Below are 19,203 nucleotides of genomic sequence, written 5' to 3'. Positions count from 1 at the left end.
TTTTGAGAGAGGGTTTTTCTGTGTTGCTTTGGAGCCTGTCCTGTCCTAGAACTAGCTCTGTAGACCAGGCTGGCCTTGAACTCACAGAGATCTGCCTGCCTCTGCCTACAGAATGTTGGGATTAAAAGCATGTTCCACCAACACCCAGCTTTGGCTTATACATGCCTCTGAGATGATCTATTCCCTTCTCATACCACATGATTCCCAGGGATCAAACTCAGATTGTCAGTCTTGCTGGCAAGCCAATTTAGTCACTGAGCCATCTTGCTGTCATATCTGTTTTCATGTCTGTTTCTCTTAACCATCAATCCACCTTGGGTAAGGCCATGGCCATGATCCCACCCCATCGCCCTATATACCACCAAATGATCAATCCACAGAGCAAATCGGTAACAACTGGGGGAAGGATAAAGCAATCAGTGAACCAGCAAGTATCCAAAAACTCTCTCTGAGGTAGCATTGGATATGAAAAATGAAGAAGCTGACAAGCTGGCACAGGGTGTTGGATTCATAAGCATGTTCACTTCCTATGGCAGCCTTCCTAGTATTATGGGAGGGAGCATTTTGAAAACCCTTCTGAGCTATGGAGATGGCAGTAAAGTGCTTGCTGTTCAAGCATGAGGACCTGAATTCAGATCCCTAAGACCAATGTAAATGCCAGACTCAATGATGCACATCCATAGCTCCAGTGCCGAAGTGGAACTCCTTGGCCAGCCAGTCTAGCTATATCTAAGAGCTCCAGGTTCAGTAAGAGACTCCATCTCAAACAAAACAAAAAGTAGGTATGTCTACACACTCACATACACATATATACCACAATACATACATACACACACACACACAGAGAGAGAGAGAGAGAGAGAGAGAGAGAGAGAGAGAGAGAGAGAGAGAGAGAGAGAGAGAGAGAGAGAGAGAGAGAGAGAACCTTTTCTTAGCTGAAGCTAAGAGTGCTTGCCTAGCATACATAAGCCCTTGGGTCCAATCCCCTGCCTGCCTAAGAGAAGAGGAGAGGGAAGGGGAGAGGAAGTGAGGGCAGAGGGAGAAGCCTCTCACTAACACATGGGTCAGTAGCTCCCTGGGTCCTCAGGCCATGGGCAGCATCAACTATAGAGTGGAGCTGAGTCCCCAGCAGGCTAGTGAATGAAACAGTAGGACACTCAGATATACACACAGTGGCTCTGTACCCTTGCACAAAGCCCTGCTTTTCTTATCACAAACTTATTCTGTGCTGGACCCAATTCTTGTTGCCTCACCTGCATTGTTATTTTAGACCAAACCTAGCGATTTTCAGTTGAAGCAATTTGCCCCTCCGGGAACATCTGGCAATGTGTAGATAGATACATTGTTGGCTACCACAAGCAGGGACATGCTGTCAGCATCTATTGGACAGAGGCCAAGCATGCTGGGCAATATCCTGCAAGGCACAGGACCACTCCATGAAAAAATATCCCACTGCAAACTCAGTCATGCAGAAAGTCAGAGGATTGTTCTTGTCCCACCGGGACAAGAAGGGAGGATCAGATAACATCCACAGAGAACATATTCCTGAAGGGAGTGGATGCTGTCACTGTCAGTCATTATGGGCAGAAAAGAGGAGTGGGGGCCTGGCCTCAGGGATGAGAGGACATAGTCCCAGGGGCTGCAGCCCATGAAAGCAAAGCTGATGTCTATAACAGGATGACACTGTCCCCTGCCATCTGAAAACTCAGGACATGGTGGTTACCTTCAGGGAACATGGGCAACACATGTCTAGTCTGGATTTCCCTCCATATTTTTGAGAGTGAGATCATGTGTGTGCATGCCAAGGTTTGAATAAGAATATCAGAAGACAATTGGCAGGAGTTAGGTTTCTATTTCTACCATGTGTCGCTGGGAATTGAATGCAGGCTGGCAGATTGGCAGTGCCTTTCCCCATTGAGCCTCCTTGCCAGCACCAAATTTTCAGTATGTTCTTCTCTCTTTTGCCTGGTAGTGGGGATTAAACTCAAGACCTTGGGCATGCTAGACAAACATTTGACCTCAGAATTATGTCCCCAGTTTGCTTTCTGTCTTTTGAAACAAGAATCTACTGTAGTCCAGGCTAGCCTCAACCTTGATATGCAACCCACGATGACCTTGAACTCCTGATTCTCTTCCTTTAATCCTCCCATGTACTGGGATTAGACATGTACTACCACATGCCATTTATGCAGTGCTAGGGGAGGATCCCTGGGCTTTTCTCATAGTAGGCAAGAAATATATTAATTGTGTTACATCCTCTGTTCCTTTAACTACGACTACCTTGGGTCATTCTAGACCAGCAGTTCTCAACTTGGGGGTCAAATGATCCTTTCATAGGGGTTGTACATCAGATATTTATATTACAATCCACAATGGCAGCAAAATTATAGTTACAAAGTAGTCATGAAAATAATTTCATGGTTGGGTGAGTCGCAACATTCGGAATGTTGAGAACAACTGCTCTAGAACCACAAGTAAATTTTCTTAAACTCCAAGACTTAGTGGGTTTAAAGTTCTTTTCTACAACGTCATGATTCACTGAGCATTGACTATGCCCTGGGCAACTTCCTGATAAGGCATTGACTAACTTTTCCTACAAAAAGCTAGATCAGAAGGATTTCCAGCTTTGCAGGTTATACCGTCTCTGTCATAATCCAGTTCTGCTGTTGTAGCATAAAAGCAGCCCCAGGGAATATGCATGCAAAATACCAAAACCACACTCTTGTGCAACTTAATTCAAAAGAACAATGGCGGGCTGGACCACAGTTCTGAGTTATTTCTAGTTATATAGCTATCCTATAACATAGGAACCTTGCTCTTATTTAGTAGATAAGGTAACTATGCTCAGAAAGATGGGACAACATGGTGTGCTGGGTAGTTTTGTGTCAACTTGACACATGCTAAGCTAAAGTCACCCAAGAGGAGGGAACCTCAATTAAGAAAATGCCTCCATAAGACCCAGTTGTAAGGTATTTTCTTAATTCATGATCGATGGGAGAGGGCCCAGCCCATTGTGGGTAGAGCCATCCCTGGGATGGTGATCCTGGGTTCTATAAGAAGACTGAGCAAGCCATGGTGAGCAAGCCAGTAAGCAGCACTCCTCTATGGCCTCTGCATCAGCTCCTGCTTCCAGGTTCCCACCCTGCTTGAGGTCCTGTCCTGACTTCCTTTGATGATAGGCAGTGATATGGAAATATAAACTGAATAAGTCCTTTCCTCCTCAATCTGCTTTTTTGTTATGGCATTTCATCACAGCAATAGAAACCCTAACTAAGACATATAACTACCCACATAGCCAGTGACTAGACAGGCTGAGCTGGGAACTGTGGAAGCCCTTGTTCTCCACCATAGCAACCTCTCAACACAGTCTGGACAAGTGATCAGAGGTGGCCAGGAGATAAAGCCTGTGGTATAGGTGAGAACTGAATAACAGAACAGCAATGGAGGAGGTTGTTACATCAAAAAAACATCCCCTTAAACAGTTCCAGAGGAGGTCATAAAAGAGAAAAAGCAATGATTATATATAAGACACCAGTGTAGGCTGTGGTACATGAGGTAAAGTGAGTGTTTAACTCACAAGAAGCTCTGTGTTCAGTCCCCAGCACTACAGAAAACCAGGAGGAGTGGCACACTTGGGATGTCAAGACAGAAGGGTCAGGAGTTCAAGGTCATCCTTTACTCCTTAGCATGTTAAAGGTCATCTGAACTACGACTTGAGACCCTGTCTCAAACAAACAAACAAACAAACAAACAAAGACACCTTTCTGCTGTTCCCCAGAGTGGAGTTTGAGAGAAGGTGAAACTGGAATAACCTCTGAATGCTGATCCAATGCTTAGTAGTTTTTATAAAAGGAAGTCCTTTCTGATAGCTGACCTATAACACTGTGGTGTGTGTGTGTGTGTGTGTGTGTGTGTGTGTGTGTAAAACTACTCTGTTGTTTTCCCCTAATGGAAAAAAAGAATGGTGAATGGTGTTTTGACAGTTCTCATACTTGATAATGTTCTTTCATAAGTTACTTCTAGCAGTCCTTCCCAAAGGTGTGAATTACAGTGGGGGAAGTCAGAGGCTTTGAACCATCTACCAGTGCTGCCACTCAAAGCTGTACTAGCTGTGAAACCTTTGGTGCCTTTCTTTGACTCTGAGCTTCACTGACAGAATTCCGGGAGTAACAGCTGTCTTACAGGACAGCCATGAGGAATCGGGTTGTTTCAGAACAGTCTAAACAAGGTGAACTATATTACTGGGGCTCAGATCTTGCAGCAGAATCTCAATTCTTCCCCCTCCCAGATTTAGGAACAGGCTTCCAAACTTTCACAGTAGGTTCTGCCTTTTACTTCACCCAATACATGCATGTCTTGTTTTATGCCTAGTGCCCAGTAGCATTGTATTTCATTCCATATTAGTGTCTCCTTCGAAACCCTACCATCCTAGATCAAATGTCATGTTCAAAGTGCCTTTTCTGAGTCATAGAGCTGTGTCCATAGATGGATGCTTACTGAGTACCTCCCCTGAGTCAGTCACAGATCCTGGATCCTGGGTAGCCCCCATGGAGAGGGAGGATATCTCCTTCAGCACATGGTCACACTCCCTCTGAGTAACTCTCTTCCTGGGCACACATGACCCCTTACTGACCCATTACCACTCAAAGGCCCTAGAACACTGCCCTGTACACAGCAAAACCCAGATCAAAAGCTGCCACTGGGGAAAAAAGTCTTCATAGATGGTCAGTCACTAAGTTAATGAAGCAAAGACCTCCCTGGGGCAATTAGGTAGAAGGACTATTCTCTAACCCTGTGGTTCTCAAGTCTTCTACTAGATATCCATTCAGAGATGGGAACCTTCCTGGCTTCCTCCTTGCTGACAGACCCATTATACCAACAGGTCTATCAAAAGTGGAGATTCTCAGGGAATTATCAGCAGGAGTGGCTTTAAGGCGGAGCCAAGCAATGGTAAATGAAGTCCCAGACATGTAACTCAGTAACAAACTGGGAGGCTCCCTCTAAGCAGACTGTAAGAGATGAAGGTGTCAGGAGAGGGACATAGCTAAGGGTAGAGGTCATGTGTGGGCATGGGTGGGCATGCTGAGTCTTCTCAATATCTCTGAACCCAGCTCATCTCACAACCTGTAGGACCTGCTCCTCCATCCCTATTGAATCTGGCAGGCCAGTTCCAATCACAGGTCTGCTCCTTCACTCAAGCACATCCTCTACTCCGCTCTCATCCCAGCCACTGTACTCCTGAGGGCCATTGCAGTCATAAGGCCTCAGAAAAGGTGTTTTGCTTTGTTTTGTTTTGTTTTGTTTTTGAGACAGGGTTTCTCTGTGTAACAGTCCCAACTATCCTAGGACTCACTTTGTAGATCAGAAAACGGCACTGATTCAGGATTGCTCCTAGAGAAAGCTGCATTTCCTCCTCAGATGTTGAGAGTAAGAGTGGTGACTTAGATGCCACTCATTTCTCCTCTAAGCAATCACACCAGCTTGATCCACATTTCCCATGAGCATGACACTGTGAGCTGTATCAAATATTTGTTTATATCAACAAGTATTAGTCTATTGTGTTTCCCTTAACCACCAAGCCTTTTATCCCATTGAGGGGAAGAAAAGCGAATTAATTTAGCATGATTTGTCTCTGACAAGTCTACACTGTCTACTCTTTTTTTTTTTTTTTCAGTCCCTGCATTTCCCCTGTGGCATGATGTGTCATGTAAGAGTACAATCCCTGGCATAAAATAAGCATTGCTAAATGCCTGGGGAAGCGATGCAGGTGAGAGTCAGGAGACCTGGGTCTGGCTGTGCAAGGCCCTTTTGATCTTTGATCTGCTTAGCCCACTTGCCAACTCTGTTTTCTTGGGCTTGTTTGAAATGGGGGCATAGTTTGGATGGCTGCATCTGCACTCCCTCTTCCCTATCCTACCAGGCAATGATGACTGTCAGGATCTACATGAATACTCAGTGAAGCCCAGCTGAGGGTGCACTGTTAGCTACCCATATACCTGACTAAATCCTTCCAGCAGGTCCATGTTGCCATTCCCCTTATCCAGAACCCACCCGTCTTCCCTCACGTTCCTCTGCTCTCTCTTCCCAGTGTTTTCCACCTAAACCATTCTTCATCCCACAGCCAAGATGGTCCTTCTCAAAGCTTCCCCTTCACATGATTCTTCTACCTAGAACATTCTAGTAGCAGCTTTCTGCTACTTTCCTAGCTGGCTGAGGGCTCTCAGACTCTAGCCTCTCTCCAAGTTCTTTCTCACTTCACTGAAGTCCTGTGTCTTTCCATAATATACCAGCCTCCTAGCTGACCACTGTACAGGTTGTCCCTTTGTCCCCAATGCTCTTTCCCTGGCTCTTACATAGCCTTCAAGACTTGGCTCATGCTGCCCCAGTGAACTGTGACCCTTTAGAGGGTCAAAATACCCTTTCACAGCTGTCAGATATCCTGAATATCAGATAGTTACATTATAATTTTAACAGTAGCTAAATTACAATGATGCAGTATCAACAAAATAATTCTATGGTTGGAGGGTCACTACAACATGAGGAATGATATTAGTGATTGCACCTGTCAGGAAGGTTGAGAACCATTTCTCTAATCCCTTCCTGGGTCAGGGCTTTCTGCTCTGTGTTTTAAGAACCTATAACTTGCCGATTCCCCAGATTGCCAGTCCCATAACGGAGCTCAGCCCCAATGCTTGTCTATTTCCTCCCCTGCAATGTCTGGCATACTATTCACTCAGCAAATATTTGTGATATGAAGTAAACTGATTCTCTCAGGTGTATTGAAACCTGTAGTTTTTGACTGATAAATTGTGACCAGCTCATGGTTGTATTAATTTTTAAAAAGCAAACATTAATTGGGTAGGGACATAGCTCAATTGCTCAGGTGCTTGTCCAGCACACACAAAGTCCCAGGTTCAATCCCCAGCACTGCCTAAAACCAGGCATGGTGGTACCCACCTGCAATCCCAGTGCTTGCAGGTAGAAGCAGAAAGATCAGAAATTCAAGGTTATTTTCAATTACAGAGTGAGTCTAAGGCCAGCCTGGGACACATTAGTCCTTGCCTCAAAGATAAATAAATAAAAATAGGAATTTATTCAAGCTGAAACTACAGTTTGTCTCTGGCCTTCCTGGTAACCAAAGCCAAGAAGGGAAACAGTGGCTTGCATGACTGCCCCAGACCTGCTACGAAACAGATTTGTCACACCACCCTTTGTCACCTTTTTATTCTCTATTTCTCATGTTGTTTCCAAAGAGGGGCTACTCCAAAAGAGTACCAGGCTTGACTGGCTAATCTCACTCTCTGATACAGTAAGCAAACCCATCATCATGACTGGGGTACTTCTGCTGGACCATGTGTCGTGGAAAGAGGGAGAGCAGGCCTATCCGGTATGGAATTTGCACGTGTCCCTACGAGAACTGCACAGGTCTTCCATGTTCCACCCAGAGGTCCCACAGCTAACTGAGTCACACATAAAGGATTGCAAAAGCATTGTAAAAGGTGAGGTGAACTAAACCGAACCATCTGACTTAGAGTTATACCAGTTCTGAGTCAACCTTTATAGACACAAGGAGGTGGCAGCCAAGATTTGTTCCTTCCTGGTTGGCATAAATTAAATGACAGGCAGGGACTCAGAAAACTTGCTCTGTAAAGGGATACTTCTGTAAACCAAAAGGACACGTAAATTACATTGCTAAAAGTCCTTTACTTACCCAGCACTACCTGAGTGTATGAGCTGTAAATGGATGGAAGCTCAATGACGCTATATTCAAAATCGAATGAGTCCCTGTTCTTCCTGGACACTGTGAGCAGAGTGTGTACAAGCTGTTGCCTTTCCCATTCTTTGACCCTTTCTCCATATCCCTAGCATCTAGAACTCTGTTTCTCAGTGAAGATTTGTGAAACAACTACTATATTTTCATGGTTCTAGATGCCACTGATAACAAGATCCATGCCCAAAAGCTCAATGCATTCATTGTGCATGCCTCCAATCCCAGAATTCAGCAGGCTGAGGCAGAAGAAACCTAAGATCCAGATAACATGGGAGACACAGTGAGACTCTGGTCTCAAAAAGACCTATCTTGGTTTCAGAAATGCTAAAATGTGAGGAAGGAAAATATATGGGAACCAACAAAACAGGGTCTTTGACCATGGCAGATGCACTTACTATATCCTTATCCCATGGTGCTGCCCTGGAAAAGTCTGGCTGGGACTCCAGGGCTCCTTCACTGCAGGGTTACCTGGCAGAGCATGGTTAGAAAATGATTAGGAAAGAGGGCCTATCTCCCCGCAGACTGTGGGTTTCTCTAAAGCATTCTATGCACCACTTACTTCCTTGCTGTTGTGTTTTGGATTTGACATGCTCCCCCAAAGACTCATGTATTGAAGGTCTGGTCCCCATTTGGTGGTGCTATGAGAGGTGATCAGCTCACCAGGACAATAACTTCAGCAATAGAGTAATCCATCAGTGTGTTCATGACTTAATGGGCTCTCAGAAAGCTGACTGGAGAAAGAAGGCTACTAAGAGAGGGTCTATGAAAGATATGTGTGATGCTCCTGCCTCTCTGCTCCCTGGCTGCAGTGAGGCAGCCCTGCCCCAGCACACCCTCTCTACCATGATACAGTGGTGTCCTGCCTCACTCTGGCCCAGAGCAATGAAGACAGCTGGTGAAAGCTGTGAAGCCATGAGGAAAAAACAACTTTTCTCTGTTGGGCTATTTGCCTTGCCAGGTGTGATAATATATGCCCTTAATCTCAGTACTTGTGAGGCAGAGGCAAAGAAATCCCTGTGAGTCCAAGACCAGCCTGGTCTACACAGCAAGATCAGTGCCAACAAGAGCTACATAGTGAGATCCTTTCTTTTAAAAAAAAATAATAAATTGGGCCAGGTGTTGGGGGTGCCCATCTTTAATCCCAGCACTCAGGAGGCAGAGACAGGTGAATCTCTGTGAGTTGGAGGCCAGCCTGGTCTACAGAGCAAGTTCCAGGACTGGCTTCAAAACAATACAGAGAAATTCTGTCTCGAAATACCAAAAAAAAGAAAAAGTTGTTAGCAGGGTGGTGGTGACACATACCTTTAATCCCAGTACTTGAGAGACAGAGGCAGGTGGATCTCTATGAGTTTTAGGCCAGCCTGGTCTACAGAGAGAGTTCCACAACAGGCTCCAAAACTACAGAGAAACCATATCTAGAAAAAACGGGGAAAAAAAAGTATTTTTCTTAGGCATTTTGACACATTCCTAGGAGCTAGACTTACGAATGCCTGCCTGGAACTAAGACACGTGTGCATGCGCATACACACACACCAGCTTTGATTCAGCCCTTTTGCCAAATTAAAACTTTCTTTTAGTCAAATGCATAGGAAACCATGCATCTGCTCCTCTCTAGCCATGAAGACCCTGCATGGATCTAGGCACATGCAGCTCAGAGTCCCATCAGCCCTAGGTCATGTTCATTTCCATTCTTAGGCTCAGGCACCCAGTGGGCCTGCTTCCTAGAAACTGGTGCTTGGCTGAAGTGATCTTGGATATGCAACCAGATACATGGCCTCTAGGTGCCAAGAAAACACCAGGAGATTAGATTCACCTTCATCTTGGTCTGAAGGACAAAGCCAGAAAGAACATTCTGGGCTCGGAGGCTCTTTTGTATTTTTGTCTCATTCTTCTCAAAAAAAAAAAAAAAAAAAAAAAAAATCCTTTGTTTAATCAGAATGTAAAAGGATATCTACTGGCTATTAAAAAAAAAACAGTTGAGAGAGAGATGAGAGATCACATGGGTGCATTGGGTGCTCTGCTGTTATTGGGTATTGAGAATGGACAAGAACATGGCTTTCAGCTTTGAGCCAGCCTCTTCCCATGGATTATCTTATTTGATCCTCACCACAGCCCTAAGAAGCCCAGGGTGGTTCTCAAATTTGAATACACACCAGACTCATACAAAGTTTTTGCTAAAATTATGGCTGAGCCTACCCAGCAGAGTCCCTGATTAGTGGGGCAGGGCCAAGAGCCTGCATATCTAATGGTCACATTGATGCTGATGGTCTTGGCCCAAGGACCATGCTTTGAGACACACTGAGCTAGCTGCTATCACTCCTGGTTTTATAACTAAGGAAATGAGGCACAGAACACTCAAGTTACTTTCCTAACAGCAGCAGAACAGAAAGTGGCCTAGTAGATATGCTCAAGATCTGCTGGCTTCTGGAATCTCCATACTTCTACATCCCAGTTTTCTGCCAAACTACACACCCAATCATCGCACCCAACTGTAGGGATGAATACTGCCATCTGTGTGCTCTCTAAGGCCAGCTGTAGCCATTAAGACACAGGAATTTGGGAAGCTGTAGACCAAGAGTCTCCAGGACACACTCAAGCCCCAATTCTGCAACCCAGGAAAGATGAGGCCCTTTGCAAGTGGGCAGACCACACCACACCCCAACAGACCCTGCATGCCACTGCTTTAATTAGCAGTAACTGGGACTGGAGCCCAGATTGGATAAATGAGAGTGGGTCAGATTGCTGGTCTCAGGGAAATCCTCCGGCACAGGGACAAGGTTCAGTTCTCTAATAGGAAAAACATGTCTGGCCTTTTCCAGTTTTCCAAAGAGTACTTTGGGCCTTTATTCATGCTCAGGATGGCAGCTGTGGGACGCTGGAAAAAGACATGCACCCCCTTAATTAAATCTGCCTTGTAATTGCATGTGCCCCCAGCTGCCATTTCAGGCCCTTCTTTGGGCTTCAACAGGCCTGCTCTTATTACTGCAGTTTGGGGGGTGGGACCACATGGGTCTACATCCCTGTTGTAGGGTAAAAAGAAAACTTTGCTTTCCAGACTCCTTTCCTGTGTTCCATCTCTGGGTCTTAAAGTCTAAGAAGGGCTTAAAGAGAGCGTGCAGGGCCTCAGGGCACATGTGTTGGCAGCAGCTTTGTATTCCAGCAGAGGCAGGCAGAGGGCAGGTGGAGGCAGGGCCTGAAGGACGTGAAAGATGTGAACTTGATGTCTACTGCTATGGAGGATCCCTGCCTGACTTCCAAGGGGAATTTTCTGTGTGTTCATGTTCATGTGTGTGCAAGATGAGCACTCTCCATGGTCCTTCTTTAGACTCTGTTAAGCTTCGTTGTTTTTTGTTTGTTTGTTTTTGAAACGTGCTCTCTCCATGGGACCTGGGATTAAGCAGTTGTGCTAGGCTACCTGGCCAGTAAACCCCAGGGATCTATCCCCAGGGGTCTTTGTCTCACCAGCATTTGTATTAGAAAAGTGTGGCCACTCCTAGCTCTTATGTGGTTCTAGGGAGAACTCAGGTCTTAATGCTTGTGTGGTAAGCACTTTACTAAATGAACCATCTCCCCTGCCCTCCAAAGGGTCCCACCTGAGCAAACTCAAATTGTCAAGCTTGGCTATAGACACCTTCACCCGCTGAGCCATCTCTCTAGCCCACAATGGGGTTTTTGTTGTTTTCTTCATATGAGACTATCAAAACCTGCCTGTCTGGGGAAAATTACTCTATCAGCTAAAATCTTCACTTCTCACATTGAACCTGACTTACATACAAGCAAGTGCCTGTATCATGAGCCTACAACTTGGTGAATTTACATAAACTTTGACACTATATATATATATATATATATATATATATATATATATATATCCAGCTACCCTGATGACACTTCCAAGTCACCTCCTTCTTGCCACCCCAGGACACCCCCTCTTCTAACTTTCAGCCACAGATTTGCTTTACTGGGCTGGAGTTTGTTCTAGGCTCACATGACAGCCTAACTTGCAAGTCAGTCACCCAGCAGTTGAGCAGGTCAAGTGCCCAGCTCTACAGGGCTGATGGGCACTGTCTTAAAGCCTTGGAATTCTAAAGCCAGCCCAGGAACAGATGGGCAGAACTTGGCCCATCTTGGCTGGAAGATGGTGCTACATCTTCCATGAGGCTCAGTGCCAGGAAGGAATAGAATTCTTTCTCCACATACTTCTAGAAGTTTCCTCTGTGTGTGAGATGCCAGCAGAATCAGTGGAACAGTTAGCACTGACTCTCAGGCTAGAACGATCTTGGGAATTGTCTGCATAAGGTCCTTTAGTGGCATGCATGAGAATGTCTCAGGCCTAGAGTATGGCTCAGTGGGCAGTGCTCATCTAGATTCTAGAGGCCTTTAGTTAGATCCTCAGCATACCATAAATAAGTAAATAAATAGTTCTATCTCTTAGGGAGTGTTTTAAAATGCAGCTTTCTCAGGCCCCTCCTTACATATAGGCTGAAACCCGGAAACTTGCATTTTTAGACAATACTCCAGAAGATTCTGATGTAGTCAATGCCAAGATATAGGCATAGAGACACCAGTCTAGATAACTCCAACCCCCAGGGTTGCACATGGGGCAAATGAAGCCCAGAGGGCTTCCTGAGAATGACAGAATCCAAGTACCTACCCTCCATTGTGATACACACATGCACATACATGTTTATACATGCACACAGAGAGCCTGTCTGAGGGGCTACTCTGTTTATTCTTCTTTTGGTGGACTCTTCACCCTGCCCTTTTGTAAGGTAGGTATGAAGACAGGGAACAGAACAGAGTTGCCACAAAGGCACAACACTTTCCTGTCTCCCTCCCATTTGCCCAAGTGCCTTCTTCCTAAAACCCAGATCGGCTCTCTGCCCTGTCCCACTCACTGCATGCAGAACAATCAGGAATTTCATAGCTGCCACTACTTGATCCTATCTTTCTGGCCTCCAAACCCATGACTCTTCTATAAACCATTCTCCATGCACATCCTTCAAATTCCAGCTTGCTCAGCCTCCCCTCTGTCCACCCTTGGCACCTGGGCCAACAGTACTTTCCCACCTTTCCCAATCCTTCCATTCTCTTAAGGCCTAGATAGAAGCCTGGTTCCTTCAGGAAGCCTCATAACTTCCCAGCTCTGGACTTTTTCTCTGACAATCAGAGCACTGGACCATTCATTTGTAATTTGCTGTTACTACCTATTATGTTCTGCTTTGAATTATGAACTTTAGTGACTCCCAGCTACAGAGCTCAACATACCCTTCTAATTACCCACCCACCTAGTAACGTTCCTAACACATAATAAGTACATAAAGGATGTTAGTAATAGTGGAGCTATGCAGTGCTGGGGGTGGTGGGTACAGAGGACCCAGAGGCTAGGCCTGAGAGAATGTGCTTTTGGTTCAGTGACTTTCCTAGGCTTCCTGGGCTACCAGAATATTCCAGGCTAATCTTTGCACATGAAGGTCAGACTTCCCTACAGTATGCTTCTACTCTCATAATCTCCTGACTGTCACCATCCATAGCCATTACATTTCCTGGCTTTAATGTAAGCAGAACGCCTCTGCTTTCTGTACCCACCTGGGCCACTGAAGTCACTTCTATGCTGTATATTATGCAGGGTCCATGACTCTGTCCCTATCAAAATATCACTAATTTCCTGCACCCACTAAAGGACCAACCAAGTGCCTGCCATCCCATTCCCACTCCAGCCAGTGGTGACATTGCCAGTTCACTGCAACAATGTAACTCTACCAACTATCTCTCAGGCTGGCCAGGCAGGCTAGCATGTTCTTGACCCAGCCCCATAGAAGCCCTGGACCATATTTAACCTAAGTCAAGCCTCCCTGTTCACTAAGGACTGGCCATCATCTCTGTATCCACAGCTTGCTTACAACATGGCCACAAGAAGTTAATTTCAGATCCACTGACAGCTTAAGTTCTAGGGCCTGAGCCAAATTTCCAGAAAGGATCCCTTTCTTCTTTGTTTATTGTAGGAAAGACATCCTGGGAGGAAGACGGCTTCTCTTCTGCCAAGGCCCCTGCAACTGGAGGTCTAGGAGAAATCCTTACTGGAATTTGGAAGTCTCACTACTGAGTCTCACAGTTCAAGCTCCTATATCAGGCTTTCTGCCTGGGGAGAATGTACAATGTAACTCTCAGGAGGAGTCATTCTCCATGATGCCCAGCTTTCTCCAACCTTGCCCCAAAAAGCCTCAACCAAGTTTCTAGGTTTCTTATTAAATATAGTCATCTTCCGAAAAGTATATTTAAAATATCTACTTACCAACATAGGTCCACTTGGATCCTGTGAAGAACAGAAGGAAACAAATAAGTAGAATAAACTGCAGCTGACAGAGCCAGGAAGACGCTGCACATTTAGTTGTTAAATGGGTGAAACTGAGAAGGAAGTCAATGCCCCAAATACAAACTTCTGACTTGGAGCCAGAGCCATGACTCCTCAGAGCTGTGCTCCACACAGAGCTCAGGATGGAGAGTTTGTGGAGTGTTTGTGGACTCAGTAGGGGGCATCTGGAATAGATGACACTCCCAGACATCTTAGAAAAGCTAAACATTATTAACTAGGCAGGGAATTCCATGTGACTTGAAACCCTAAAACTATCAAAATGTTCTTTCAGCGGAAGCTCTCTCTCCTACCCTCCCTTCCCTCTTCCAGGAGATATCTGTGTATGGGGTGATGGTGAGCTCCTCACAGTGGGCCAGACACCCATGTGTTCTATTCCCTCCCCTACTAGAAACTCTATTTAGCATCTTGCTTTTTTCTACTTGACAACATATCCTGGAGAACTCATCACATCAGTACCCAGAGAGAGACAAAAAAAACAAAAAAAAAAAAAAAAAAAAAAAAAAAAACAAACAAACAAAAAAACAAAACAAAAAAAACCCAAAACAAAACAAAACTCCCTGTGAATGGAAGATGTTTTCCCCCAAGGGAGCTACCATCCTCATCTGAGCTGCAATGCCATGCCAGCAGTGGCAGGAATATGGAGGAGAAATTCTGATAGGAATATAACCCAAGCCACCCACCCCCTCCCACTCTACATCTTTCACACCTCACAGAGGTCCTTCATTCCTCATGTCACTTTCTTCTTGTCACCCAGCCTGCTCACTTTCACTTTCCTTCTGGAAGAAGACTGGAAGTTTGACTAGATAACTTGTAAAGCCATATTTCTGTGGTAAGATTGACACATGGATGTACATGTGTCAACAGGTGCTTAGGTACAAGTCCTAAGCACCTGTCTCCTGGCATCTCTGAGTGTCTGTTGTTGGAAAGAACAGCTGGAAAACTAAAAACTGGCCTCGCCTTTGACTCTCAATGAAATGGAGTGTCAAGTATCTGACCACTCACTCACCATGAGCAGGAATTCCCTACTCACACCTATGGTGATTTCTAAAAGGGAACTTTGATCTTCTCCATGAAACCCCCCCAATTGTTGCTATACTGTCTTGTTTAATGTCTTTGCCTCCATGTTAATTTTGTTTTTAATTTTCAAAATTAATGGGTGATTTTGATTAAATGAGACATTTGTCATAGTTTAGAGTCAGGTGTCTCAAGGCTTTTTAACTAGTATTGGCCCCCTTGAAAATCACTTGCCATTTACTTGCATCCTAGAACAACCATTTTGAATTCTTTTAAATAATTCTTTGGGTATTTTCTCCACCTTAAGAACATGTTTATATTGTCCCCATTCGGGTTTTGTAGAGTCAAGCACTGTTTATTGACATCCCACCTTAGAGGAGCAGAATCTAGTTTCCTCAGGTGATGTAAAGTGACCTGTCTTAGACGGTGTGCCTACTAACAGCCTTAGCACATTTGTCACTGTGTGCCATGTTCCCATGAATTTCAGGAGCTTCCCAAGGGGGCCAAGCTCCTCTTAGAATAGAAAGAGCCTGGGTTTGGGCAGTTCTGCACTTCTTGTTGGAGCCTGCAAACCCAGTTGGCTTGGGCAGGGAAATGCCCTGAGGAAAGAATATTTAGCTAAGTCCAGGCCAGGAGTTCAGGGTCCTGCCCTGCCTGCTTTCTGCCTTGGGGGCTAGCAGCTTCCAAGTGCTAATGACACTGCATCTGGACCGCAGGAGCCTGTCCAGCCCTCCACCTTCAGTTCAGATAGAGCAACTCAGCTGAGTTCCTGGAAATGTTCCTCAGCCATAGTAACAAAGAGTTCCACTCTGTCTCCAGAAGACCTTCAGTTTCACCTTACACTCCTCCCACCCCTGGACCAAGGGCTTTCCTTGGGCATTTATTAGTGCCAAATGTGATGAATTTCAATCCCCCAAGTCCCAGGCAGGGCACACTTTGACCCCTTACTCAGCTAACCCCCCAGCCCCAATCTTGGATTAACTGGCCTTCTGTCCACTTCAGTGAGTTTTGTTTGACTTTATCCCCTGAGGCAGTCAAGAAATCAGCACAACAAAAAGCCAGCCGTATAAAAGCTTAGAACCCAGAGATAGCTAAAACAGGAAGGGGGGGGGGGAGTTAACTGCAAGCTCCCCCAAGGCAGTTTGAAGAATGAGGAGGAGAGGAGGGGCCAGCAAGAAGGAGAATGGGGAGTAGCTGTCAGAGAGGGCGCCACAAGTTTGGAGGAAAAGATCAGTAGAGAGCCCCTCTCTCCCTCCTGTGAGGCGCTCAGTACTAAAAGAGTTGGTAAATTTTGGTCTCCATAGATTTCTTGAGAGTTAGCAGTTAGCCAATGTTAGTAGTTTTCAAAACTGATCCCCACTTTGGAGGACTTCTCCCACCTCCTGCTTCTTCCTGACTGCATGGCAGACCCTGCCAGTCAGCAGATGAAGATTCAGCCAAGGGGTAGCTTGTTGCTCCCAGGGCTGGCTTTCCCCACAGGCACAGTGGTATCCTCTGAGAAGGAGAAAGGAGTGCCAAGTTCTGACACCACTAAGCAGCCCAGGAACTGTATTTACCCACAAATATCCCCACGATGTGGAGATTGTCACAAGCAGGACCCAAGAAGAGCAGCTGAGAGACAGGCAGGCTAAAGCTTGCTTACCCTTTCTTGTTCTAAGGGAGTTAATTAACCAGGCTTTGGACATGAGCCCATAGCTCAGGTTCCTCTTCCCACCTCAACCCGACACCCTGCTTAGTACCCTCGGCACCCTTACCCTTCGAAGTTCAGCTCTTATCACAATTAGAAATAGGGGTGCACGTGCGCACACATGTAGGTGCAGGGTAGTAGAGTCCTCTAGGGGAAAGACGATGATTAAGGATGGGCTACCTTATCCCTTTGCCATGGAGGTGAAGGCTGATGGTTAACTGCTTCTGAGTTCTGAACACCAGCCTAACTCTCCTTCTTGCGGATCTCACACCACTCAGGAAGCCAGACATTTCTCATAGCTCTGCAGGTGGTTCCAGGATTCTGGCTAGCAAGTTAAGCCCCATCTCCAAAGCTAGTATGCTCAGAAAAAGGCAAACCGTGCACAAAGCACCATTAAAAGGGCAATACAGAGAAACCCTGTCTTGGAAAAAAAAAAAAAAAAAAAAGCAACGTATCTCCAACCTCAGTAGATTATGCACTCTAAACGAAAAGCAGGCATTCTTCCTTGAAAATGTGCTATGTACACAGCTCCTCCCTGCTTCCTCAGTAGTGATTTTATTTTATCTTGCAAGAGCCTGGCAAGAAATCCTTCTGCCAAGACGTGGCTGAGTGTGCTGGACTCTTAAAAAAAAAAAAAAAAAAAAAAAAAAAAAAAGCAGAAACTTTACCGTTGAGTGGGGCCGAGCTGGAAGGCTGCTCCTTTAGGAAAACCAGCAAGAGGACTACGACCGCGTGCAGGCTGCGGTGGGGCATCTTTGTCCTGGCGACTCAAGGCTGCCACTCGCTCTGGGACTAGGAGGCACTTGGAGCTGACTGGGGCGCACCAGCATGTGTTGCAGCCTGAGATCACAGCTTGCTCCTTTGCAGTGTAGGCTCCTAGCTGCGCCCTGGCTGCTTTTTAAGCTGCGATTCAACCCTCAAACGTGATGTCATCGTGCAAGGGGGCGGGGGCAAAACGCCCAGCCTACCCGAGAGCTGGAGCCCCAGGTCCTAGGTGAGTTGCAGTCCTGAGTTCAGTGCCCTTCAATGGCCCCTCGCCGCCGGCTGTTCCTCTGGCCCACTTGGGGAGCCAGTTCTCCCAGGGAGCTGTGAGAAGTCTGGGGACCATGCATCACTTCTGTGGATGTGGCCGCGGTCTGTCACTGAACTTACTTGAAATCCCCCCTCATAGGACGCTGTTTGAGCCAGGCCTCCCTCAGGGAAAGAATGTTTCTGCATGGTCTGGACACGGGTTAGCTAAGGAGCTGTGAGTTGTACAGCACATCCAGATTAAGCTCCTTTCAATGAAACCACAAAGAGATGGCAAATAGGAAAATGGTATAATGAGATTCACATGAATGAGCAGCTTTACCTGGTGATTAGAATGTCCCCTACGAAGAGGCTTGCTCGGAGTATCTGTCCATCCTCAGTAGGAAGCTGCCGGAGAAGGTGCCCTCTCTGAAATAGTAGTAAAAGAAAAGGACTTGCATCATTACTGGGTGTCTAAAAGCATCAGAGACTGGGCTAGGTGTCTCAGTCTGGATCAATGGCCAAGCTGTTTGCAGTGCAGGTTTACCACCTGTTGCTACTTCAGCCCACTTTTCTCATATCTCTGCCTGCTTTGCAATGTGCACACTTATGCTGGATGAAAGCATGCCATTCCGATTCCCTTCATGTCCAGCTAAGTCGTATTGAGCTGCTGCCCTGTTGTCCCCTACCCTTATTTCCTGTATCTTCTGTTTGTTATTCCCACCCCTGAGATTGTTTCTGCTTCCTGCATCCCTGGGTCTTCCATGTGTCTCTGTGCCACTCCAGGTGAGGGTCCTGGTTATCTTCCACTAGTAAACCTGACCCCCTACTACCTACACACATGGCTCAGTAACCTGGTTCATCATGCCCTCTTCTCTGAGCCAAGGCAACCAGCACAGCCCTCTCCAGTCTGTCTGTTGATACTCAGCTTACACAGACTCAAGCTGGCCTTGGTGACCAGTGAAGCCACTGTTCACCTAGAACTTAGAGGGGCTGAGCAACTGAGATCCACCAGGAAGTAGATGCTCCCTGCATTTCAAGGGGCGTTGCTGTTCTGTCCCTAACAGCCCAGCTATTGTGTGGGTAATAAAGGGCTTGAAATCTCTTCAAGGAAGTTGTTACAATGACAATTTTGTCACAAGCATTTCCAGACCACAATAAGCTTAAGGGTGACCTTTTCTCCATGATAAATGGCCTTGAGTGAGCTCTGGAGTGGCCTAGGCAGTGTCTTTAGAAGGTGAAATGGACTAGGCATTGTAAAAGCCAGGGAGACACCTGAAGGTTCAGAAATGGAGATTCTGGGCCCTGTGAAACCATGACTAGTTCCAGGCAAACTGGACCATGTCC

General features: G+C 46.0%; 1 protein-coding gene across 1 annotated transcript in view; it reads right to left on the bottom strand.

The window, feature by feature from the left end:
* The window catches only part of Ca12 (carbonic anhydrase 12), a 49,642-nt gene extending 31,970 nt beyond the window's left edge, over nt 1-17,672 (bottom strand). Inside the window, exons 1-2 of the mRNA XM_051197828.1 lie at nt 17,517-17,672; nt 14,067-14,087 (exon numbers count right to left, since the gene is read on the bottom strand). Coding sequence (XP_051053785.1) covers nt 14,067-14,087; nt 17,517-17,601 — 106 coding nt within the window. The 5' untranslated portion in view covers nt 17,602-17,672. The remainder of the gene's footprint in view (nt 1-14,066; nt 14,088-17,516) is intronic.
* Nucleotides 17,673-19,203: the final 1,531 nt, after the last annotated feature.

Source organism: Phodopus roborovskii, unplaced genomic scaffold (assembly GCF_943737965.1).
Source record: "Phodopus roborovskii unplaced genomic scaffold, PHOROB, whole genome shotgun sequence".
NCBI classification, from domain to species: domain Eukaryota; kingdom Metazoa; phylum Chordata; class Mammalia; order Rodentia; family Cricetidae; genus Phodopus; species Phodopus roborovskii.
The sequence above is the reverse complement of the archived record's forward strand: the minus strand, read 5'-3'. Positions and strand labels throughout refer to the sequence as shown.